This window comes from Stigmatopora argus, chromosome 23 (assembly GCF_051989625.1).
Source record: "Stigmatopora argus isolate UIUO_Sarg chromosome 23, RoL_Sarg_1.0, whole genome shotgun sequence".
Classification (NCBI taxonomy): domain Eukaryota; kingdom Metazoa; phylum Chordata; class Actinopteri; order Syngnathiformes; family Syngnathidae; genus Stigmatopora; species Stigmatopora argus.
The window spans coordinates 2,469,712-2,495,127 of record NC_135409.1 but is presented as its reverse complement, the minus strand read 5'-3'; the positions used below and the strand labels follow the sequence as shown (position 1 = coordinate 2,495,127).

The 25,416-nt window shown below is 43.3% G+C and overlaps 1 protein-coding gene across 1 annotated transcript; it reads left to right on the top strand.

Moving 5' to 3' along the window:
- The first annotated feature begins 1,945 nt into the window (after window positions 1-1,945).
- On the top strand, window positions 1,946-21,763 carry lrig3 (leucine-rich repeats and immunoglobulin-like domains 3). The gene is made up of 19 exons (XM_077594430.1): window positions 1,946-2,338; window positions 7,101-7,172; window positions 7,276-7,350; window positions 15,477-15,611; window positions 15,712-15,855; window positions 16,128-16,271; window positions 16,350-16,493; window positions 17,183-17,326; window positions 18,023-18,103; window positions 18,188-18,259; window positions 18,362-18,433; window positions 18,510-18,673; window positions 18,952-19,287; window positions 19,364-19,645; window positions 19,731-20,201; window positions 20,288-20,446; window positions 20,524-20,664; window positions 20,747-20,974; window positions 21,127-21,763. The coding sequence occupies exons 1-19, from the start codon at window positions 2,151-2,153 to the stop codon at window positions 21,357-21,359; spliced, it is 3,285 nt and encodes a 1,094-aa protein (XP_077450556.1). The 5' UTR covers window positions 1,946-2,150; the 3' UTR covers window positions 21,360-21,763.
- The last annotated feature ends 3,653 nt before the right edge of the window (window positions 21,764-25,416 follow it).

Below are 25,416 nucleotides of genomic sequence, written 5' to 3'. Positions count from 1 at the left end.
AAGCTGTTGCTAATCAATGAATTTCAATGAGTTCAATGAGTATCAATGAGAGAATAAATGCAGAAGACTAATGAAAAAAAAAATCAATGCCGGTGTGCCGACGTGACTTTCCTATTGGTGCGTTCAAGACTCTTTTCTCTCACCACCGGTTTCCATATTTTAGCTCAGAGCCATATGCACCCATCAAAAGAGCCACATGTGGCTCCCGAGCCATAGGTTCCCTACCCCTGCTCTAATGTGTGGTGTTACAAATATTTTCTGAAGTGCTTTCAAGGTTTATACAAGCCTGAAAACATATATACACACTCACACATACCTTCCCTGACACTCCACCCCAAGTCTGTGTGTTTATACTGCCAGTCACCTGGAGCGAGGCATGCTGGGTCGGCATTTTTGCGCCTTGTTTCTATTCTGAGTATAATTTCTGGCAGTCGTCCATGCGTGGCATTAGTCGCCTGCAACATCTGCACGGCTGTATGCCTGCTTCACACAGACCGCGAAGGCTCTGGCACACTTTGGAGGTTCATTTCGGGGTATACGAGAGGTTCTTTGCAGCCAGAAAAGCATCTAAAAAGCAGGCGCCGCTGTGCCCAAACAAATCCAACGGTGGTGAGGACGTATGATTTCGCCAAGACAAGATCGTGACATCTTAACGTAGTGAAATGTACCCTCCCTCCCTACTGTATCTGTGTTTCATATTGCACGACTGAAAGCAGTAAAAGAAAAAGACTATTACTTGAAAGAGGCTTTCGTCTCTCTGATGTCGCTTGGGTTGAAAGCGGCGTCAGTCGGCGAGGCCCGTGTGGATGTGCCTCGAAATGCTCAAAAAGTCCACAGGGATCTAATCAATCACTATGAACAGAGACCTGTGCCGCATTTTTACTCATTGGCTGGGATGGACAGCGGGGTGGGAGGACAGGAAAGACAAGAGTATGACAGGGCAGGGCAGTGTGAGTGTGACGTTTGAACTCATATGCTGCTAGTTAAGCAGCTATTAAAAGGGCAATAAAGCATTCAAAAGTCCCCCGCCACAACAATAGAGCAGCTTATCACCTGTTTTGTGGTATCAAACAGGAGAGTTTACAAAGGTGTCAAAACACTGTGAAGTCACAATGTCTAACAATGAGGTGTGAATCTACGTATTATGTTTCACTAATGTGGAAACAAGCCATTGAAGAGAGAGCCCAAATTACGCACACTCGGGTGTTAACACTAAGTCAAATGAATGGTGCTTTTAATGTAAATTATGAGGTGAAACTGATTGTGTTTAATGTGTACACAATACTATTGTATTAAATTGATTCAAGGCTCTTGAATTGAATTTTGGCTAACGCTTTAATATCGGAAAACATCGGATTGCTTTCGAAAGAATCAATAGTGTTATATCGTCATGACATTGGTTATTTACACCATTATTATTGACAACAACTTCATAATATTGTACATAAATGGATCATAATTTGAAGTATCTTTCGTGTTAAACTTAAAATTCATTCATTCATCTTCCGGAGCCTATCCCAGCCGACTTTGGGCGAAAGGTAGACTACACCCTAGACTAATCGCCCGTCAGCCGTAGGGCGCACAGACAAACAGACACACGGATGACCATTCACGCTCACAATGAATCATACCGTCACCAGCGGGAATCGAGCCCACACCGAAGTCAGGTGAGTGAACCACTACACCATTAAGCGGCCCTAAACTTAAATTAACCATTGTAAAGTTACAAACAAACTATATTTCTACTAAAAACGATATATGATATTGTATGTTTACTTACAACTTCATGCATTTAACGCGCAAAAAAGGGACTTGATGCTACAGTTTGTTGGACGACATTACCCAGACTCCCCTGCGGGGCCCCTTGAACCCCGCCCCCGTCCCCGCATACCTCGACTGAGCTTCGAAGCGCCCCTGCGGGGATCCTCACTAGTCCGTTCAGCGCAACAGAGGAGCGCTCAGTTGAAAAAAAAGTTGGACCTGAGGAATGGGCAAGTGCGAGACCACCGCTTTTCTCCCACGATTCACCTACATGAGCGGAAAAACGGCACGAAAGAGGATTTAAAAGGATCTCCATCGTGGATTCTTCTCAATTTCAGAGGGATTTGGTGCTCCCCCCAAAAAAAACTTACGGTTGTTTTTGAGAGAAAATGCCTCCCTCCTTGGGCTCCACCACTTTAGTGGTGTTTCTCTCCCTATTTTGGGGCACTTTTAACGGGGTTCGAGGGGACACGAGGACGTGTCCCGCTCCGTGCGCCTGTTTGTGGGATCTAGTAGACTGCAGTCGATTGAAAAGAGGACAAATGCCAAATTCGCTCCCAGAATGGACAGTTCAACTGTAAGTATACGAACTAAACTCATTTGTCTTGAGGAAAACACACTTTAGTGACCACTTAAGAAGTCATTGTGGCCCTAGAGATGATCCGCATTCCTCTCGCAGCGCATTGGAAACCACATGAGGAGCAGAGTATTGCAAAGACTGGGAAATTTGCCCCTTTATGTTACTCCAGCGCTCTCTGCGTATATTTTTAAACCTGTCGTTAATCCAGATCTAGGTTTAATAGCTTGTTATTTATGTCTATTCCTCCCGGCAGTAAAAGAGGCCCCTGGGGACCCAGAGAAGTTTTTACACATCAATGTGCCTTTGTTTAAGGGGGTAATTGTAAACTAATCCTCCTCAGTGCTTGGTGGCTTGTTCTTGTTAGAAAGGAGGCAGGGCAGGTTTGAGCGTTAAGTTTTACATCTGGGATTGAAAGTGGTTCAAAGTTGGGGTAAACTCTTCATTGTCATGTAGAAGGAGCCAAAATGGCTACAGATCATGACTTTTGTTTTATTCATGTGCATGGAGCCAGATCATTCAAATGAGTTAGATTTGATCGCCCCTAAAAAGCTTCTACATTTGAATTCTCCACTTGGAGAAGTTGCAAGGTAGGGAAAATTTAACAGGTCATGTTGTGATCGAGGTAAGCCTTCGAAAAAAATGACAAAAATAGGAGTAAAGACTGAAAGATTCTACATAGGTGACATTGTTTGCAGTCAGGCATTCTAATTTACGAGTGGCTTTCTTGCACATCTTAAACTGGCAGGGCCCTTTGTTTTCCAGCACCCCATTATTTCTGCTGAATTAGCAACACCAGAGCCATGGTACTGATTAAGGGGGGCATGTTGGATTATTTTGCAATACAAGGGGAGAGCAGAAAGGGAACAGCCATGGAAACATTCTCAAGTATCTTTACAGACCTAATGCAAGTAAATGATTTGCTGGTGCCAATTGTTTACATGTTGCTGGTCTAAGAATGATTCCGAGTCCTCATTTTTCAGGCTCTTAATAGCAAATATGTTATTTATTGATTTAAAAATACATTTGCATTTGTTTTTTAAAAACATTATTCATTAGTTTAAAAAGAACATTATTAAAAAGGTGCAAAAACCCTTAAATATTGTCTTTAAAAAACTTTTTAAAAAGCAACAAAGTGGTAAATTTTGTCAACTGTTTATAGCAATCAATAAACGTATTTTTACTAAGCAGAATTTGGTATTTTTAAATATCTGCTTTTGCTTAAATAACAATCATGCATACTTATGTAATATTTTTACTCCAATTGGCCACATTGTTTTTGGTTCCAATCCACATTCACAACAAAAAAACGTAAATCCCAGAGTAATGTCAAAGTAAATAATGTGATTTATATAGAGAGCCGGGTTGCCAACTATGTAAAAACAAAAATGGAATCAAGTATCAGAATAATGACAAAGAGAAACACACACATGAATTATTTACAACTCGAGCGACCCAACATATCTCATAAAGTGTCCCTTTGCCACTGCCATGCATCAGTCGTGTTATCTCTAGCCGCGAACATTAATGACAGCCCTTTCAACTGATGTGTAACTCCTTCATTCACTTTTCAGCTCCTGATAAGAGCACCAAGTCGCACGTTCTTGCATCTTACGCAAGCCGCGGCCTGTATGGGCGCCTTTATCGCGCTGTCGTCCCGCCCCGCTATGTGAGGGAAATGGAAGTGTCGGAGCCATTCGGGGTTTATCTAGCCCTTGTGATAGGACATCTTGCCTCTATGGCCCCCAGTGCTGCAAGTCAAACATCAACAATGCACAGCTGCTTTCTTTGAAAGGAGTGCTTGGATTTAATGGCAAAACACCAAAAGCGGGCCACCTGAAATCGCAACAGAGGTGTTGGAAACCTATGAAAATATAGCTTTTCCCGTCATTCTGAATACATGACCAGGTTCCTCCCCTCCTCCGAGTGGAACTTGATGGATTCCAGATGAGGGAGGCAGCATATAAGGGGAGGAGGTGTAAAGAAAAAAAGTGCGGGTCTGGCACCCTAGCGTTGATTGTGCGCAAGCCGGGTCAATAACTTTATAGCGCGTGAGGCCCCCGCTTGGCAGAACACTCACGCCGGTTTTCAGGCAACTCTTGAAAACAAGGCCACAAAAAAAGGAAAGAAGCAAACATTTCACTACTGAGGATAGAATTCACCCCACAAGAGGTTAAAATCAGGATATCATAGAATGCAGTCCAAGGCTGAAAATGACAATCAGGTAGCTTTAAAAGACAAGAACTCGAACCATTGTCTCCAATCCGAAACATGAGACTAGCAATCTCGGCCAGGAGCAAAACCTCAACTGTAGCCTTAGTCTGAACCCTTTGCCAGGTTTCGACTGCAAGTGAGGGATCACTTTGTTGCTTTTGGACGGATTTGTCGGCATAGGACTGAAGATGAGGCGAGCCATTTGGCGCGTGTTCTTTTTTGTGTTACAAAGACAGAAGGAAAAACATGCCAGCATTTTTACTACTTTGGGTTGAACTGTGAAAATGTTATGTTGAGCAGTTGGGAATTACATGTTAAAATACAGACGCTCCCCTACTTACGAACATTCGAGTTACGAACAACGGTACATACGAACATGTCTGCAAATTGCGTTTATGTCGAAAAATGCTCGTAAGTTCGATTTTGTATTGCGCACCTTTTTCCGAGTAGTACTTCTTTCCGCCGCTAATACTGACTCCTGGCGCTGTGAGAGCTCAGCTCACCCAACATCTACCTTCTTCTGCCCACTTCGTTGCAATGCGGAAGTGCATGAACGTATATCTCCAGTGCGCAAAGAACCTTTTTCATTTGTATCATTAAATATTTCGTGCATCCATTATTCAATATGGTTGGTGAAAAGCAAAAGGCTTCTATTGAAGGAGGTGCAAGGAAGAGGCAAGCCATTTCATTTGAAATGAGTGGCAATAATAACGAAGCTTGATGCGCGTTGCACGGGAATACAACTTGAATCATTTGACCGTCAGTACCATTTATAAACATAAAGATCGAGCAGCAGGACCCAATTATTGAACGTTGCACAAAGTTTGCAAATCAATTGAATGATGCCATACAGTGCTACCGCATCATTTATGATGAAAAAAAGAAAACTGCAATCGTCATTAGATAGCTTCTTTCGGCCAGTTTCTAGTAAGTTTCTCTCTCTCTCTCCCTCTCTCTCTCTAATGTATGTGTACAGTACTGTATGTATTCTCTCCATTTTATTTTATTTTTTTCAGTACAAACCAATGCGTGTTACTTATACAAGCCTTAAACATACAAATGCACTTATATAAAACTTCAATATACTTATATAGGCCTTAAATATAAATTATAATACAAAATATAGCACTGAGCAATTTACGAACAAATTCAACTTATGAACAATCGCTCGGAACCTAACTCGTTCGTAAGTAGGGGAGCGACTGTACATCAGTTTGAACCAGTGGCGGGCCGTCAGGGCCTTCTCTGCTGGCCTAAGAAATATCTGAATCATATATTATATTTTGTCCATCAATACTTATTAAATAATTCCAAATTGTCTGTTAGCTTCCTTTCATTGCTTTTCCCCCTGGTTGCACTGCTTCCAGATGTGTGTTTTCATATTGAAGCATTTAACCAATCACATTTCAGCCATCATTTGTTGCCACGGTCAGAAATCTGCCTCAAGGCCTTCACAATCAGTTCTGCAGGCTCTGCTGCATTAAACAAGTGTCGATAAGACTGTTGCTCTAACCAATCAGATTTCGAGTTGGCAACACCACAATGCCTTGTCGCAGGCGTAGGGATACGTCATCGCTTTCACCAACTATGATTGGCTAGTGATTAGCCAGTGCTACCAAACTGTATCTGTAGCGAGCTGCACAAGCAAATATATTGTTGTGTTGATTTAAAGCCATTTTCATGACGAACTATGCCAGAAATACGACAGGACAGGCTCGACTTTCTGCATTAGCTTCGATAGCGATAGAAAAGAAGGAAGAAATAAAGGAGGATGGATATTGTGTACAATTAAAAATTGATTTTTGGTGAGTAAAATATGGCTATATTCCTAAATAATATTTCAATTGTGGGCCCGGTTCTGATATCTGAAAAGCTCCAGTGTTTGTATTTAATCAATAAATGCTGCTAGGAAGTGGGTTGTACCCCATTTTAGTGCAATTTTTGCCGTTTCGCCATTGACGTCCATTGCTGTCTTTTCCTGGGGAAATCACCCCCTGGCCCGGTTGTAATGTCTGAAAAGCTCCAGTATTTGTATTTAATCAACAAATGCTGCTAGGAAGTGGATTTTACCCCATTTTAGTGCAATTTTTGCCGTTTTGCGTATATGCGTATATGGACGTATCGACGTTCATTGCTGTCTTTTTCCCAGGGAAATGATACTCCGGGCCCGGTTCTGATGTCTAAAAAGCTCCAGTATTTGTATTTAATCAATAAATGCTGTTTTCGGCTGGATTTTACCCCATTTTCGGGCAACGTTTGCCGGTACGCCATTGACATTCATCGCTGTCTTTTCCCGGGAAAATCACCCCCTGAAACATGTTCTACCATCCCTCCCAGTCACAATGGACTGAACATGTATCGCCATCAAGGGCAGCTAATGAGATTAAATGTCACACCCTGCCATACCCTAGTCTGTCCTGTCCTCCCTTTTAGACTGAAACACGATAAACCACCATCCTTTGTGTGCCTTATCCGGCGTATGTTTTATGGCACGTTTTTGTCATGAAACACTATGTCCACATCGTAATTTTACACTTCTCTTTTGCAGAGACCTCAGCCATAACAAATTGCAAGTTCCTGACAAATCTTTGTTTTCCAAACTGCAACATCTAACTGAAATGTAAGTGTGGCACGTGGATTGTCTTAGAATAAACACAAAACTCCTTGGCCGGGAGGCGGCGAGTTGTATTTTTAACCGCCTGCTTTTTTCCCCCACTTTGCAGCAAGCTGAGCCACAACGAAATGGACATTGTACCAGATTTGGGACTGTATGCATCTAACATCACAACACTGGTTCTGTAAGTAAAACCGTCAAGGGGGCTTCTTCAGGCTTGTGTAATGTAAAGTTGTTCTGGCGCATAGTGTTTTTGGCTGAGTTGGTTCCCAGACTGGGCAGTGGCAGACATGGCAGCTGGCCCCAGACGGGTCACATGATCCAAAACAAGTGCCAATGGAAATGTTTTGTTATGTGGCTCCATGCTCCTAATGTATTTTTAACCAGCAAAAAAAGACGGGAATCAATCGCGGTGGCAATTCTGGACTCAGTGGTTTTCATTACAAGTAGTTTTGCCGTCCCAGTTATCAACGAGAGATACCGGTGCGTGCTTTGTCAACAAGCGATATTATTGAGTGAAACCTCAACGGTCCGCTTGCTTTTCTTTGGCACGTACCAGCCGAGCGACCGGCATGAAGTTATTTCTGAAGAATGTATCCGTCTCCTGGCTCGATGACTTGTTTGCCTGATCAAGCCCCGACAAGAGGCCCGACGTCCGCCGCCGGGCGAGAACTTGTCAATTTGTTTTCCTGTTTATGACTCGAACGGCCCCTAAAGCTATGCATTTTCAATCAATATAGAAAGACAGCATTCGTGTATCGCCCAGGTGCCCAACTCAAGGCCTGTGGAGGACTACATCCAATGAAATGGTGTACATTTATGACAAATAAATGATTAAAACAACCAGCCAACTCAGGGATTCCAAAATCATCTGGCGGCGGCACAAACATACATTCATTCATTTAAATGTGTTGAAAGCAAAATTAAGTGCAAAAGCGTCCACAGAGAGGGGGGAAGAAAAAAGAAAATCTCTCTTCAGCGTTCTCACAGCCTGCCTTGCGTGACACCCTCTTCTCGCCAGTGGAACATTTTTTCCTGAATTTCTCTCCCTCCTTCAATTTCTCTGAGCTGGGAGGGTAGTTAAGGGGGAAGAAAGACCTCAGGGTATCAAATAGCACCTATTCAAACAGCCAGTCAGACATAGCGGCAGCTCTCGTCGACATCCTTGACCTCGCCGCCTCGAGTAAAAACAAACGGCAATAACCTTGCAGCTGGTAGTAATTGAGTCGTGATCATCTTAATTAATTGAACAATTTCCCTGGAATTTATGGAGGGGGTCTACCCCAGCGCCACTAAATCCGCAAGACCGTGTAGCAACAAATGACCTGCAGCGCTCAGGTCTGATTAAAATTTCAGCAGGGTCTGTGGTACTAGCATTTTGAATGTCAAATCCTCAAAACTGCAAAACTGGTCAACGGGGCGAGATACACGCCCAGAGGAACATTTCAACGGCAAGTCCTGGTTTTCATTACAGGCGCCACTGTAGCGAGAGAGAGTCGTCAGATGACTCCTCAAAACTCAGTTCTCCGTCCAATAGGAAATGCCATACTCGCACACACTGCGCCACCACATATGCTGCTTGCGCACACCATCATTGGCGGACATTTTTAGCAAAAGCAACCTCAATTGGAAGGCACTCCCAGGAACTTGGAGTTGTAGCTGCCCTCCAGATTCCCTCGTTTGAGGCCAGGCCGCAGATAACCCCCGAGTTCCCAACTTTTTTTCTTCTTGAGCTTCCGTCTCTCAGCAGTCAGTCAAAGGAACATGAAAACTGAGATACAGGTGGTGTGCGGCGCTTTTGTCTAGCAGCCGGAGGCTTTGGTGTGTGCAAAGCCCTTTGCAAATCTCCCAACAAAGGAACTGCCTGTGCGATTTTATTGGTGACAGCGATCCTATTTTTTGAGGGGGCAGATCAGTAGACAAGCTAATCTTCAGGAATCCAGGCTGGTCTCCACTGCATCTTGCGTGTTGCCAACCTTGTACTAGCTCCACGCTCCAATTCGTACTCAAAGGGATGAGATTTGCTCTAGAGAGTTTTATGCCACGGTCACCCTATAGCAGTGGCGGGCCGTCAGGGCCTTCAAGGCCTTCTCTGTTGGCCTAAGAAATATCTGAATCATATTATATTTTGTCCATCAATACTTATTATTCCAAATGGTCTGTTAGCTTCCTTTCATTGCTTTTCCCCCTGGTTGCACTGCTTCCAGATGTGTGTTTTCATATTGAAGCATTTAACCAATCACATTTCAGCCATTATTTGTTGCCAGATCAGATCTGCCTCAAAGCCTTCACAATCAGTTCTGCGGGGTCTGCTGCATTAAACAAGACTGTTGCTTTTAACCAATCAGATTTCGAGTTGGCAACCCCACAATGATTTTTCATAGGCGTTAGCATTTTGCTGGCTGGGATACGTCATTGCTTTCACCAACTATGATTGGCTAGTAGGCGGGCCAAAGCCATAGTGAGATCAGACAGAGATCGCAAACTCCACCCACAATGCCGGAAATATGACAGGACAGGCTCGACTTTCATCATTAGCTTCGATGGCGATAGAAAAGAAGGAATAAAGAAAGGAGGATGGATATTGTGTACAGTTAAAAAGAATTGTTGGTGAGTATAATATGGCTATATTCCTAAATAATATTTCAATTGTCGGCCCAGTTCTGATATCTGAAAAGCTCCAGTGTTTGTATTTAAGCTCCAGTGTTTGTATTTAATCACTAAATGCTGCTAGGACGTGGATTTTACCCAAGTTTAATTTTTGCCGTTTCGCCATTGACGCCGATCGCTGTCTTTTCCCGAGGAAATCACCCCTGGCCTGGTTGTAATGTCTCAAAAGCTCCAGTATTTGTATTCAATAAATAAATGCTGCTAGGAAGTGGATTTTACCTCATTTTAGTGTATTTTTTGTCATTTCACGTATGGACGTATCGACGTTCATCGCTGTCTTTTTACCGGGGAAATGATACTTTGGGCCCGGTTCTGATGTCTAAAAAGCTCCAGTATTTGTATTTAATCAATAAATGCTGTTTTCGGCTGGATTTTACCCCATTTTCGGGCAATGTTTGCCCATACGCCATTGACGTTCATTGCTGTCTTTTCCCGGGAAAATCGCCCCCTGGCCTGGTTTTAATGTCTGAAAAGCTCCAGTATTTGTATTTAATCATGAACTGCTGCTAGGAAGTGGATTTTACCCCATTTTTGTGCATTGATTTATTGATTATTTTTTATGTGTCGCAGCTCTAGCTGCAGTAGAGGTTTTATAGCCATAAAATAGTTTTTGAGGGTTGGATTGATACGTTGAAGGCGCTATGAGAAAATGCACCGACCGCCACTGCCCTATAGTCCTGCCAAACCTTCTGGGGTGCTATCCCGAATCTGTATTTGCCGGCTGAAAATTCTGACCTCTGTGTATATATGTGATCCCGTTACAAAATAATAATAATAATAATCGGACTACTAATTCAATAAATGGAAAATGCCACTAAAACAGACAAATTGATTTTTGGATTAGAAACAGAAAATTCTGACAGCAAAAAACCAATGAGTTTGGAGTCAAAAAATTTCACATATATCTATCTGTCTGTCTGTCTGTCTGTCTGTCTGTCTGTCTGTCTGTCTGTCTGTCTGTCTGTCTGTCTGTCTGTCTGTCTATATATCTATATCTATATATCTATACATCTATATATCTATATCTATATATCTATATATCTATATCTATATATCTATATATCTATACATCTATATATCTCTATATCTATATCTAAATCTATATAGATATAGGTATAGGTATAGATATATAGATATAGATATATACAGTTGTGGTCAAAAGTTTACATACACTTGTGAAGAACATAATGTCATGGCTCTCTTGAGTTTCCAGTTATTTCTACAACTCTGATTTTTCTCTGATAGAGTGATTGGAACAGATACTTCTTTGTCACAAAAAACATTCATGAGGTTTGGTTCTTTTATGACTTTATTATGGGTTAACAGAAAAAGTGATCAAAACTGCTGGGTCAAAAATATACATACAGCAACACGAATTAGCAATTTTGGTGACTTAAAAAGTTGTGTCGGTGAAATGAGCTTCATAGCCTGGCCTCTTAACTTCTTGTGAGTGATTATGAGTGACTACAGCTGGTGACGTCTCTGAGGCCATTTAAATAGGGCTCATTGGATGCAAACGCCCACAAACGCTACAATGGGAAAGTCAAAGGAGCTCAGCATGGATCTGAAAAAGCGAATCCTTGACTTGAACAAGTCAGGAAAGTCACTTGGAGCCATTTCAAAGCAGCTGCAGTGCAAACAATTGTTTGTAAGTATAAAGTGCATGGAACTGTTTTGTCACTGCCACGATCAAAAAGAAAACGCAAGCTATTACCTGCTGCTGAAAGAAAATTGGTCAGGAGGGTGAAGATTCAGCCGAGAATCACCAAAAACCAGATCTGCCAAGAATTAGAAGCTGCTGGAACACAGGTGTCAGTGTCAGAGTTGTAGAAATAACTGGAACAGTCAAACGTGTTTTGCATCTCCATGGACTGAGAGGCTGCCGTGCAAGAAGGAAGCCCTTGCTCCAAAGGCGGCACCTTACGACTCGACTGAAGTTTGCTGCTAATCACATGGACAAAGATAAGACCTTCTGGAGGAAAGTTCTGTGGTCAGATGAAACATAAATCGACCTGTTTGGCCACAATGCCCAGCAATGTTTGGGGGAGAAAAGGTGAGGCCTTTAACCCCAAGTACACCATGCCTACCATCAAGCACGGTGGTGATAGTATTATGCTGTGGGGCTGTATTGCTGCCAATAGAACTGGTGCTTTACAGAGAGTAAATAGGATAATGAAGAAGGAGGATTACAGACGCTCCCCTACTTACGAACATTCAACTTACGAACAACGGTACATACGAACATGTCTGCAAATTGCGTTTAAGTCCAAAAATGTTCGCAAGTCCAATTTTGTATTTCGCCCCTTTTTCGGAGTAGTACTTCTTTCCGCCGCTAATACCGACGCCTGGCGCTGTGAGAGCTCAGCTCATCCAGCATCTACCTTCTTCTTCGTTGCAATGCGGAAGTGCGTGAATGTATCTCCAGTGTGCAAATAACCTTTTTCATTTGTATCATTAAATATCTCATTCATCCAATATTGAATATGGTTGGTAAAAAGCTAAAGGCTTCTATTGAGGGAGTTGCAAGGAAGAGGCAAGCCATTTCATTTGAAACGAGTGACAATAATAACGAAGCTTGATGCGCGTGAGAGTGGTGAGCGTTGTACATTCAGTACCATTTATAAACATAAAGATCGAGCAGCAGGACCCAAATATTGAACGTTGCACAAAGTTTGCAAATCAATTGAATGATGCCATACAGTGCTACCTCATTTATGATGAAAAAAAGAAGAAAACGGTGCAATCGTCATTAGGTCGCTTCTTTTGGCCAGTTTCTAATACATAAATCTCTCTCTCTACAGTACTGTACATATTCTCTCCATTTTATTAAATGTTTTTTTTCAGTACAAACCAATGCGTGTTACTTATACAAGCCTTAAACATACAAATGCACTTGTATAAACCTTCAATATACTTATATCGGCCTTAAACATAAATTATAATACAAAATATAGCACTGAATCAACTTACAAACAAATTCAACTTATGAACAATCGCTCGGAACCAATTGCGTTCGTAAGTAGGGGAGCGTCTGTACCTTCAAATTCTTCAAGATAACTTAAAGTCATCAGCCCGAAGATTGGGTCTTGGGCGCAGTTGGTTGTTCCAACAGGACAATGACCACAAACACACATCAAAAGTGGTAATGGAATGGCTAAATCAGGCTAGAATTAAGGTTTTCGAATGGCCTTCCCAAAGTCCTGACTTAAACCCCATTGAGAACGTGTGGACAATGCTGAAGAAACAAGTCCATGTCAGAAAGCCATCAAATTAAACTGAACTGCACCAATTCTGTCAAGAGGAGTGGTCAAAGATTCAACCAGAAGCTTGCCAGAAGCTTGTGGATGGCTACCAAAAGCGCCTAATTGAAGTGAGAATGGCCAAGGGACATGATAACAAATATTAGCGCTGGTGTATGTATATTTTTGACCCAGCAGATTCAGGTATCAGAGAAAAATCAGAGTTGTAGAAATAACTGGAAACTCAAGAGAGCCATGACAATATGTTCTTCACAAGTGTATGTACACTTTTGACCACAACTATATGTGTGTGTGTATATATATATATATATATATATATATATATATATATATATATATATATATATATATGTGTGTATATATATATATAAACATAGCTTATCCAGAGAAGGGTTGTGGGGGTGCTAAAGCCTATCTCAGCTAACAATGGGTAGTAGGCGGGGTATACTTTTCCAGCCAGTCGCAGACTGATATCTACTAAGGGCGTAAAAATCAACTACTTTCATCACATTACAATATAAATAATTTGAACAATACGATATTTTATATCTTAAAATGTCACAACGTTGACTGAAAGCCCAACCTTTTGACAAAACCGCATATTCAAATATATTTTTCAAGCAGTGGCGGGCCGTCAGGGCCTTCAAGGCCTTCTCTGCTGGCATAATAAATATCTGAATCATATATTATATTTTGTCCATCAATACTTATATAATATTAAATAATTCCAAATTGTCTGTTAGCATTCTTTCATTGCTTTCCCCCCTGGTTGCACTGCTTCCAGATGTGTGTTTTCAGTTAGCATTTAACCAATCACATTTCAGCCATTATTTGTTGCCAGGGTCAGAAATCTGCCTTAAGGCCTTCACAATCAGTTCTGCAGGCTCTGCTGCATTAAACAAGCGTCAATAAGACTGTTGCTTTAACCAATCAGATTTCGAGTTGGCAACACCACAGCCTTGTCGCAGGCGTAGGGATACGTCATCGCTTTCACCAACTATGATTGGCTAGTGATTAGCCAGAGCTACCAAACTGTATTTGGAGCGAGCTGCACAAGCAAATATATTGTTGTGTTGATTTAAAGCCATTTTCAAGACGGACTATGCCAGAAATACGACAGGACAGGCTTGACTTTCTGCATTAGCTTCGATGGCAATAGAAAACAAGGAAGAAAGAAAGGAGGATGGATATTGTGTACAGTTAAAAAGGATTTTTGGTGAGTAAAATATGGCTATATTCCTAAATAATATTTCAATTGTGGGCCCGGTTCTGATATCTGAAAAGCTCCAGTGTTTGTATTTAAGCTCCAGTGTTTGTATTTAATCACTAAATGCTGCAAGGAAGTGGATTTTACCCCATTTTTGTGCATTGATTTATTGATTATTTTTTATGTGTCACAGTTGTAGCTGCAGCAGAGGTTTTATAGCCATAAAATAGTTTTTGAGGGTTGGATTGATTCGTTGAAGGCGTTACGAAAAAATGCACGGACCGCCACTGTTTTCAAGTGATTAGAACATTGCTTAACCAACTGGTGCATCATTCAAGATCAACAAATCAGGACATCTCTGACTTGTACTAAGAAAATGATGTTGTGAACCCCAAACTACATCCTAACAAACGTCTTACGGAAAAGTTTGGAGTCCACCATTGACGTCTCTCACCATCAATGGTTTAAAGCACTTCTCTCACTCATGCCAAGAGTCAATCCCGTAGGTCACTTGATTAAAATATTCCCAACATTAAACATTGAGACCAAATCCCTAATTAAACCGACGTTATAAAACTGTCCTCACTTATCTGGGATAGGAGAAAAACTAACAGCACCCTGGTCAGTAAGGTGTAACTGAAGAAGTGAGGGGGTAATGAATACTGAAAACAAGGCCTGTCTAGTGCATCAGAGGGAATTCCTGCCTCCCCCCTTTTCGCTCGCTCTGCACCCGAACACGATGCACAAAGAGGGCACTGTACAGCCTCTGTTTATAACCAAGCAGTCCTTGCACTGCAATTTAGGAGGCGTGCAGCTCAGGAAATTGCAGGCCTCTGCTAAGGCATGCTTTCACTGAAGGGATGGCATTCATCAGCCAAGTAATTGGCAGGTTACCTTTTTTTTAATAGCTTGTTAGTAATGACCTATAAACAAAACAGCACATTTCTAAACAGGCCACGACGATATTGATCAAAACAGATCATCTGCTCAAGTGACACGTTGGGTGGTAACCTAGTCCATCGCCTGTGTTGCTTTCTCGTTTTGGTTAAAAACCGCTAGCTAATTGAGGAACTGTACTGTTTATGTACGCGGCGACGCGAGACGAGTACACGGCGCTAGTCAAATATGCGGCATTTCTCTCGTTTATTGGCGCGATTGTGTCTGTATTTTCAGAGCAAACAACAGGTTTTCCAAGATAACCATGGAGCAGCTCAGGCCTTTCCTCGCCCTGGAAACACTTGACCTCAGCAACAACAACATTGTGGAAATCAAGGCCAACTCCTTCCCTGCTTTGCCTCTCAAGAACCTGTGAGTCTTTGCCCATGGGCATAGATTTTTACATTTAAGCACCGTGGAACTATTCAATCTGCGGCAGAGGGACTTATATTTTCTCATTTCTTCTACACAGGTTCCTCAACAATAATCGCATCTCCTTACTGGAGACAGGCTGCTTCACCAATCTATCTAGCAGTCTTCAGGTCTTCCGACTAAACCGCAACCGTCTCTCATCCATCCCGGCCAAAATTTTCCAGCTGCCCAACCTTCAACACCTGTGAGGGCTTTTATATGTAACATTCCACTGAAACTGGACCCAAATATACACAGTGCCAGAAAGAAATATGCCTTTTTTTGGTTTAGTTAGAGTTACTAGCAAATCTATGGAGGAGGATTAGGGCCATTGAATACATTCGTTTAAAAAGTTTTTGCAACATTCTTACTTAAATCTTACAAATGTGACTTTTAAGTTTTAAGTCAGAATTCTGAATTCACGATCCGAATTGTTATTCTGACAAATGTGGTAAGGTCTGTTTTGGTGTTTTTCAGGGAGCTAAGCAGGAACCGAGTGCGCCGCGTGGAAGGCTTGACATTCCACGGTTTGCACGCTCTGCGCTCTCTGAAGATGCAGAGGAACGGCCTGAGTCGCCTTATGGACGGTGCTTTCTGGGGCCTGAGCAATATGGAAACCCTGTAAGCGCTTGGAGCAATCTCGGACCCACTTTTGTCCCGGCAAATGTCTTGAGCAGAGATTTGCGTGTGGTCCCGCAGGCAGCTGGACTACAACAACCTGACGGAGGTGAGCAAAGGCTGGCTCTACGGCCTGCTGACTCTGCAGCAGCTCCACCTCGGCCACAACGCCATCAGCAGGATTCGACCTGACGCCTGGGAATTTTGCCAGAAACTCAGCGAGCTGTGAGTCCGGCCCCTCCATTAACCCCCGCCCCATTCCTCACTTTCCATTCACTCTCTGAACTCCTAACACTTCTCTGTGTTAGCCTCTCCTCCTCTCTCGCACCCCCGCCTGCCCTTCCTCACACTGAGGCTCCTCTCGACGCCAGGAAGCGGGCGCACACGCACAAATACACAAAAACAAAAGCGCTGTCTCTTCTACTTTGCTGCTTGTTTGCAAAAAATGTTGCGCTACACAAAACCATAACAGCGATTTTTTTACCGCATTATCAAGCAAGTCCCAAATTACGACGCAATGCTACCGAATTAGATTACATTTCCTTTGTTTTGACTCTTGTTTAAAGCAGCAGTTTCTAGGGCTTTTCTGTTTTTTTACACTGAGACACTGATTGTTGTCGTCATCCCCCCCTTTCTTCACTTTTTACTCTGTTATCACAACCCAGCAAGTAAACAAGCCGCCGGTCGGCTAGGAACAAACCCAACTATCTGATGTGCTTTCAGCTTTCATTCCCATTAAAAAACACCACTCTCCCAAACTTTGATGTCCTTTGACTCACGTGAAAATGACTTGATGAAAGCAAATTGTCTTAACTCATTGGGAGGACAAGAAAGACTATAGTATGACAAGGGAGCAAGACATTTAAAATGATTGAATGGATGGATGGATGAATTTTGTCTTTTTTTTTTTACAGCAACCTTTCTTCCAACCACTTGTCTCGACTGGAAGAATCCAGCTTCGTGGGACTCAGCCTGCTCGATGAGCTTAACATCGGGAATAACCGAGTTAGCTTCATCGCTGACGGAGCGTTTCGAGGCCTCTCCAGCCTGCAGACATTGTGAGTTCAGGTTTTTTTATTGACTTTTTTTTTAAATACACTCCCATGCAAACTTTTCTATAACCACAAAAATGCAAGGACTGCTCTTGTAAAAGTTTTGTAGGTCCAGCAAATATTCTATGTCCTAGTTTTTAAATAAATGCTCCAGCCCCAATTCAACCACTGTCATCAATCCTCTGCCTGAGTGGAAAAATCCTGCCTGATTTGTTTTGGGGATGTGAACTAGATTACCTTGTTGAAGTCTCTCCATATAAATAAATAAAAAATGTACCTCCTGACCTCAACGCACTTCCAACCCCCTTCTCTTCCTCTACTCAATCCCACATCCATCCATCCATCCACTCCTCCCCCCTCCACCTTTCCCACAGGGAGACTTCATAACAGTTGGCCTGGTTGAGACTTTTTAACTAGAAACAAATGCGATCTGAACCGCTGAGGTCGACACAGGGCAGGTGTTCACCTCGGTGGACACGCTTACTTCTGGTCAGGTTTTGCACAGGCAAGGATGCAAGAAAATCCCTAAAAAAGATAAGCAGCCAAAGAGATTTGACTGATCATAAATTGGATTACATGGGCTGCTTTTGAATCAGTTCCTGTCCTGCAACAAATGCAGTATTGATATAACACTGCCACAAAACCAACACTATTTTATTTTTATCTTCCTTGTCTTACATTTACCCGTTTGTCCATCGAAAGGGATCTCCAAAATAATGAGATCTCGTGGACCATAGAGGACATGAACGGGCCCTTCTCAGCACTGGACAAATTGAAGAAAATGTAAGTTGAGAATCAATCGCCGGTACGATTTTTTCAACTTAAAAAGGTCATGTTTTGATGAGTACGTTTTATTTTTTTGCATAGTTTTCTCCAAGGAAACCAAATTCGATCAGTTACCAAGAAGTCATTTTCTGGCCTGGATGCATTACAGCACTTGTAAGTCATTAGCTTTGTTTCCATATACAGAAAGAAGAGTACGTTTACTTTTAGTGCTGCTTTGGAAGGCTTTAACGTCTGCCCCAATACTATTCTCCACAGAGACTTGAGCAATAACGCCATCATGTCCATCCAAGCAAATGCTTTCTCCCAGATGAAGAATCTGCAGGAGCTGTAAGTTTTGCTTTCCTTTAGTGTATCCACCATTGGGAGTTTATTCCGCGCATATTCAACGTTTATTTCTTTGCAGGCGTCTGAACACCTCAAGTTTGCTGTGTGACTGCCAGCTCAAGTGGCTCCCGGTGTGGGTGGCAGAACAAACCTTCCTCCCCTGCATTAATGCCAGCTGCGCCCACCCGCACGCACTGAAGGCCAGGAGCGTGTTCGCCATCAGCCCCGAGGAGTTCGTGTGCGGTGAGCGACCCGTTTACACAGGAGAGCGAGCAGCATTGCCCACACACCTTCACGCTTGAAAAGTGGCCATTTCCATTTGGGAACCGAGTTGTTCAATAGTTTCCCCCGACTCCCAGATGAGCAAATGAGCCCTGATGGAAAAATACTAACCTTTCCGCTTTGTCAGCCCCCAATCCACTCCGAGAGCCTCATTTGCCTCGGGTTTCATATAAAAAAATAACAAATTAAAACCCAGAGTTTTAATACAGCAAATTAAAAGTGTCTCAATCCCCTCACAGATGATTTCCCCAAGCCTCAGATCACCATCCAACCAGAGACGCAGTCGGCCCTGAAAGGAGCTAACGTGACTTTTGTGTGCTCGGCCGCGAGCTCCAGCGACTCGCCCATGACCTTCGCCTGGAAGAAAGACAACGAAGTCCTGAACGACGCGCAGATCCACAACCAGGCCCACCTGAGAGTCCAGGGAGGTTCCGCTGGCGAGACCGAGGTGACAGAGTATACAACCACCCTGCAGCTGCGAGATGTGCAATTCTCCAGTGAGGGAAAATACCAGTGCGTCATCTCCAACCACTTTGGATCCTCTTACTCCACCAAGGCCAGGCTGACCGTTAATAGTAAGTGGGACGCTTCGCTAGGAATGCAAAGAGAGGTCACCTAGAATTTGACTGAAATATAAACTTGCCTTTCCAGTGCTTCCATCTTTCACCAAGATGCCCATGGATCTGAGTATCCGCACCGGAGCAACGGCCAGGCTCGAGTGTGCTGCCGTCGGCCACCCGTCGCCTCAAATCGCTTGGCAGAAGGACGGAGGCACCGACTTCCCTGCTGCCCGCGAACGGCGAATGCATGTGATGCCGGAAGACGATGTGTTCTTCATTGTCGGCGTCAAGATGGAGGACATTGGCGTTTACAGCTGCACCTCTCAGAACATTGCTGGGGCCATTTCGGCCAATGCTACGTTAACAGTTTTAGGTAAGAGCTGACGGCAATACAAATCTTTTCTTTTAATATAAAATATCTTGTTTTAATATGGTTACTCTTCCATTTGTTTTGACAGAAACTCCCTCTTTCTTGAGACCGCTAATGGATCGCACTGTAGCCAAGGGTGAGACGGCGGTCCTCCAATGCATTGCCGGCGGCAGCCCCACGCCGAGACTGAACTGGACCAAAGACGACAGCCCCTTGTTAGTCACGGAGCGCCATTTCTTCGCCGCTGCCAATCAGCTCCTCATCATTGTGGATGCCGCAGAGGCGGATGTCGGGAAGTACACTTGTGAAATGTCCAACGCTTTGGGCACGGAAAGGGGAAACATCAGGCTGTCCGTCATACCGAACCCCAACTGCGACTCTGGAGGAGGCGTCGGGGTCGGGATTAATGGCGGGGTGGGCTCGGACGATGACGGCTGGACCACAGTGGGCATAGTCATTATAGCCGTGGTGTGCTGTGTGGTTGGCACGTCGCTAGTGTGGGTCGTCATCATCTACCACACCCGCCGGCGTAACGAGGACTGCAGTGTCACCAACACAGGTGGGTACCAAGGTCCCTCCATTTTTGTGAAGATGCGTAAATCACAACAGTTCGTGGTGACCAAGATTGATTCACCTGTGCCACAGATGAAACTCATTTGCCAGCAGACATCCCAAGCTACCTCTCCTCTCAAGGCACGCTAGCAGACCGCCAGGACGGCTACATGCCATCTGAAAACGGGAGCGGCCATCAGTACATGGCGTCGTCTATTAGCGGCTTCTACCTGCAGTCTAAAGATATGAACGGTACAAGACCCTTCCTTTGCTTGAAATCATCTCCCACACTAGGTGTCGTTTCCCTGAAGTGATTTTCTCCTGTCTAGGTCTCTGTCAGCTGGATACGGGAAGTGAAGCGGAGATGGAAGCGGCGTCCATTGATCCCCTGCTCTGTCATTACCAAGGTCCGATAAGCACGCTGCTTCGCCGAGACCTGTACCCTGCTGAACTGTCTGAGATCTATACAGGTGTGCACGGCTTTTCAATTCCAAACAAACACCACAATAATTTGATCAATTCTTCAGTGACATCTATTTTCCTAATCATCAGGATGTCCAGTTGACTCGAGACCTGTTTGCATGGAGAACTACAGTGGGAGCCTGACCAGGTCCAAAAGAAAGGACTGCCTCCTCTCAGAGCCCTTTGACCTTTGCTCCTCTACGATCCTAATGCAACTCCCCAATGCTGGCCTCCATCATGGCTCCTCCCACCAACAGACAGAAACGGCCAACTACGGCCGACCAAATGACTGCCCGCATCCTTACAGCAGCTTCATGGGTACGTCTACCCCCGAAAACATCATTTGCGGAGTTCCGCAGGGTTCTTTTCTCATCCCACTGTAGAATTAATTTCTCCAAAAAAAAACTCTCGTTCTTCAAGTACTCATTTGGTGCTCGAGTTAAATTAACTTATGCACTTTTGCCATTTAGGGACATTTGGGAAATATCCCCGGAGACCACAACGGGACTTGTGCTCAGGATATAGCACACCTCCGGCGACCAGTCGCCACGAAAACCCCTACACTGCTCCCGATGCGGATTCGGACCGCGAGAAGGACAACTGCAAAAAGGACTCCGAATCGGAGCTGAGCCACAGTGTTTACGAACAGCCATTTGACAGCAACAGGACGGAAGACGTTTTTCAAAGCGGAGCGAGCTGCTAGCTGACTGACTAATCACCTAAACCCCACCCCCTTTTCCATGAAGAGAGGACCAAATATTTTAAAATATACCTTCTACCTCACCGAATCAACACTTTTGGAATGAAAGACTCCTGAAATGTGCAACAAGTGAATGTAAAAGAGGACATTCGGACAAAAAGAGTACAAGCGTCTATAGGAAACAGCTAGATAAATATAAACATTTTATATAAATATTTTATATTTTGTAAATTGTATATAAACAGATAACATTATTTTTGCTTAATATCTGTCATATATGGGAATGTTGCAGCTCTGCCAGTTCAGTTATTCCATTTTTTTTAAATTACATACATGCTTTCAATAAAGCAATGTTTTGCACAAATGTAAACAAAATAAAAACACCTGAATGTGTGGTTCTACTTTCACTGGAGAATATATCTAGAGGTTTTGAATGAGTTCTTTGGGTTCAGACCACCAAAGAAGTTGGAGGTGTGTCCACATTTAAAACTATTTCAATGCAGGGTTGGCGTACTTTAATGCAATGTTATTTGCAGACTTACTGTTTAAGAAAACACAGGTTGAAAGTACAAAATATCCCACTAGAGAACCATGTAGAAATCTTGTTTTTCTGCATCCAATTTTCTAGTCTACTAATGATCGTCATCAACCTTAGCTATGATGAGCTACCGGCCTCCTATTCATTAAAGTTAATGAAGTAATTCCTAGTCAGCACCATTTTTAACAATCCTTCATTGGACGCTACGTTCTTTGGTGCTAAAACCCCCTATTAGAATATGTCACCTTAGCTCAATTTAACTTTGTTTGGTCAATGACTCATCCCATCTCACCCCCATCTGCCAGCCACCCTCTGGCTCTGTGGTTTGTTGTTTCAGGCCTCCCTCTTTTTCAAAAAGGTGTGCTTGCGGTGGTTGAAACTTGCACTTGCTAAATAGTCTTTCAGCTACTTTGGTTTGCAACCGTGGAGTAAAACGACTAACTAATCTGAAAGGCAATGCAGTTTTGTGTGTCCTTTTTAAGCACTGTGTTTGGATTCAGCAAGTTTTAATGAGAACGAATACAAGATGCACGTCTCATTTTGCTCACCTACTCATAGTTGGTTAAAATAAAAGCCAGAGCCTGAGTGTAAAACGCACACTCACAATAGTTGGAGACGAATGGGGATAAACACTACACTTATGGGCTATACATTCTCTACCTTGGGCTTGTTTTTTCCCCCCTTTGGATCCTTTTTTAAAGCAGCACTTGGGCAGGGCTTGGACCTTTTTATCTTAAATTGACGGCAACATAAGCGAGTCATTCAATGATCAGTCATTCTGGACCTGTGTGTAAATTTGATGATAAAATTGTAAAAAAAAAAGGTCCTCATCCAGGATGAAAAGTAAAACTGAAGCAATGACCGGTCATGATTAAAAACAAGGTATTTACTGGAAGAGCATTTGACATATACGATCATAAAATGAATTTCGGATTACAAAGAAAAACTCATCCAGGATGAAATGTGGGTCGTTTTTAACCCATGTTGTCCATCAAAGGGTTAAGTACAAACTCTGGCCCCATGTAAAGGAATGAGGAGCGTTTGTCGGAACTCTTGCCAATGGTTTGGGAAAGGCTCCGATTAAGGCAAGATGGTGGAGGAACACATACACCCCAACACCTGGGGAACATCTGCTGGTGGGGGAACACTTCTGCTCTCCTCCATTTGGGGTGAACAAACTAAATAGCCTTAACTTGGTGCAAGGTTTCAGGTTTCAGACCAAACCATTCTAGAAGAAAATGGGAACTACACCAGAAGACCGATAGCGCTGATAATCGTGGATTTCACAGGTAATAAAAAAAACAACTTGGTTCTAAGGCCTAGCTGAGTTATAGAGCTATTAAAAAGTCATTTGTTGCGGACATGGCCTCGGTCTGGAGACTGCTAACTAAAATGGCCCCGTAATTAAGTAATTAAATTGAGTCCGCATTTATGTATACTCGCTGAATCCAAAAGGCTCTTTCATACAACGCTCAACTGCCTTTATGTTCGCCATTTGCGCATGACAAACTGTGCATGTTACAATTACGAGGGCGGTTGTTATTCCGTAATAGTTTATTTACTCGTTGGGGAAACTGGAGGATGCATCAAGTTGACCAGGTTTCGTGCACCCGAAGGTGGGGAGGTGTGGAAAAACAGGGGAGATTGCAGAATAATTTGCCCTCTTTGATTGTGCGTCCAGACAGGAAGTTGACCAATGACTGGCAGATGACTGATGGGAGTCCCGGTCACAGATCAGTGAGCAATCTGCATGTTTCACAGCAACCAGTCCAGTCCTGAGGCTATCCCAACCCGGGACACCAATGCGGCACGCTCTCACGGCCAGACGCTGAATTTTTTGCAGCTAATTTGTCTTTATTACTGCCAGATGTGGTGACACGCAGACAGATGTTTATGATATCAAATAGCTACAGGCGGCTCGCAGAAATGACTATTTCTCAGTTTGGACGCTAAGGAAATCAACTTAGTGCGACTTTAACAATTTCTACGTAAGCTCGCAATACGAAAAATCCTTGGGTCCCAGAAAGGTATTTTGGCAAACAAGAAAAGAGGTCACGTTCACTTTGAGTCGGAACTGATGGGAGATTGCAGAATGCGCCCCGTTCACGATTGGGCTTTTGGCTCGTAAGCGACAAAGCATTTGAACTATTTGGAGGTTATCGTGGACCACGCGGGATGACAGAAATAGCCTTCCTTTGACTTTGAGTTCCATTTGGAATCCGCACGGGTCCCACGCTGTTGTCGCGGAAGGGACTCCGAGGACGAACCCCGTCAGATCATCTCGCTTTCAATCCCTTACCCTTTTCCTTTGCGTGATTAAAAGCACATACAAGGACTTTGCATCTTGCAGATGTTGCCATAAATCAGCTCTTGGCCCAGCCTCTGCAACTGGCTGCCTGACAAATGTTCCACAATAATTCCAACCCCCACCCCATCCTTCCAGTAAAGAAAGAGTCGGACAAGAAAGAGAGAGAAAAAAAAAGCTGGGACTTCTCACCGGCTGCTTGTAACTCTTGAGAACTATTGTAAAGTCTCAGTCAAGTCAGCACAGGTGGAAAATTGTGAGCACATAAAACTAGAAAATGGGGGAAGAGAACAACTTTCTCTTTTGCAATGATGTCCGAACGCAGGGGGGACTCTCCACAGTGACTAATTCCACACAAATCTGAGGGGTTAAATCACTTGGGCTGCCTGTGTGACTGCATGGCGGCAACCAACTCCCCCCACGGCGAGAAAAAAAAATGAGAGCGAAACATAATGGCTGCGAATGAGTCCAAGCTGTGAATCATACTCTCAAGGGCAGTGAAGAAAAGCCCCCTCTGCCCAGAGGAAACTCCGCCTCGCATCCAATCTTGCTAGCTGGTATCGAGAGATTTTCATCATCCAAATAAGTACGTCGAAAGCATTTCTCGCATGGACAAGACATTTCTGTGGCGTTTTGACAATGCGCCCGGAATCCAAGTGGGTTTCGAGCTTCTGTCAGTTGAAGCTCTGAATGGAACGTAGTCATCTTTTGAGGTTTGGGAGAGTGTGTATTTAGAAGGGTTGGACCGAGGTGTGAGGCCTTGAAGTGATGAGATGGGAGATTTATGAGCTAGACATTGACAAGCAAATGCCTGGGGCTTTGCACTTTGACTGCACCTGGTACAGTTTACTCTTATCTAGCGTCTAGATTTACTTCACTTTCTTTTAAATACTTATGGGACTGCTATTTATGCAATGCAGTCATACTTTAAATGCCAAACTGCTAAACCACTAGATTTTCCAGATACTGCCCTTCCTAAATAGAAATTCCTTCCGAAGGATGCCAGAATATGAACAGTACATAAGCGTGAGTTTCAAGGTAACCCTTAAAAGGGCACACGCATATTTTTATTCATTACAGTGGTACCTCGAGATACGAGCTTAATGCGTTCCAGGACTGAGGTTGAATGTCGATATTCTCGTAAATCAAACGAACATTTCCCATAGAAATGAACTAAAAACAAATTAATTTGTTCCAACCCTCTGAAAAAACACCCA

Excerpts from the sequence above, each read along its gene's own strand:
- lrig3 (XM_077594430.1), top strand. The coding sequence starts at position 2,151 with ATGCCTCCCTCCTTGGGCTCCACCACTTTAGTGGTGTTTCTCTCCCTA. Across the intron at positions 7,351-15,476 it reads AACATCACAACACTGGTTCT|AGCAAACAACAGGTTTTCCA; the intron begins GTAAGTAAAACC and ends CTGTATTTTCAG. Across the intron at positions 16,272-16,349 it reads CTGAGCAATATGGAAACCCT|GCAGCTGGACTACAACAACC; the intron begins GTAAGCGCTTGG and ends GTGGTCCCGCAG.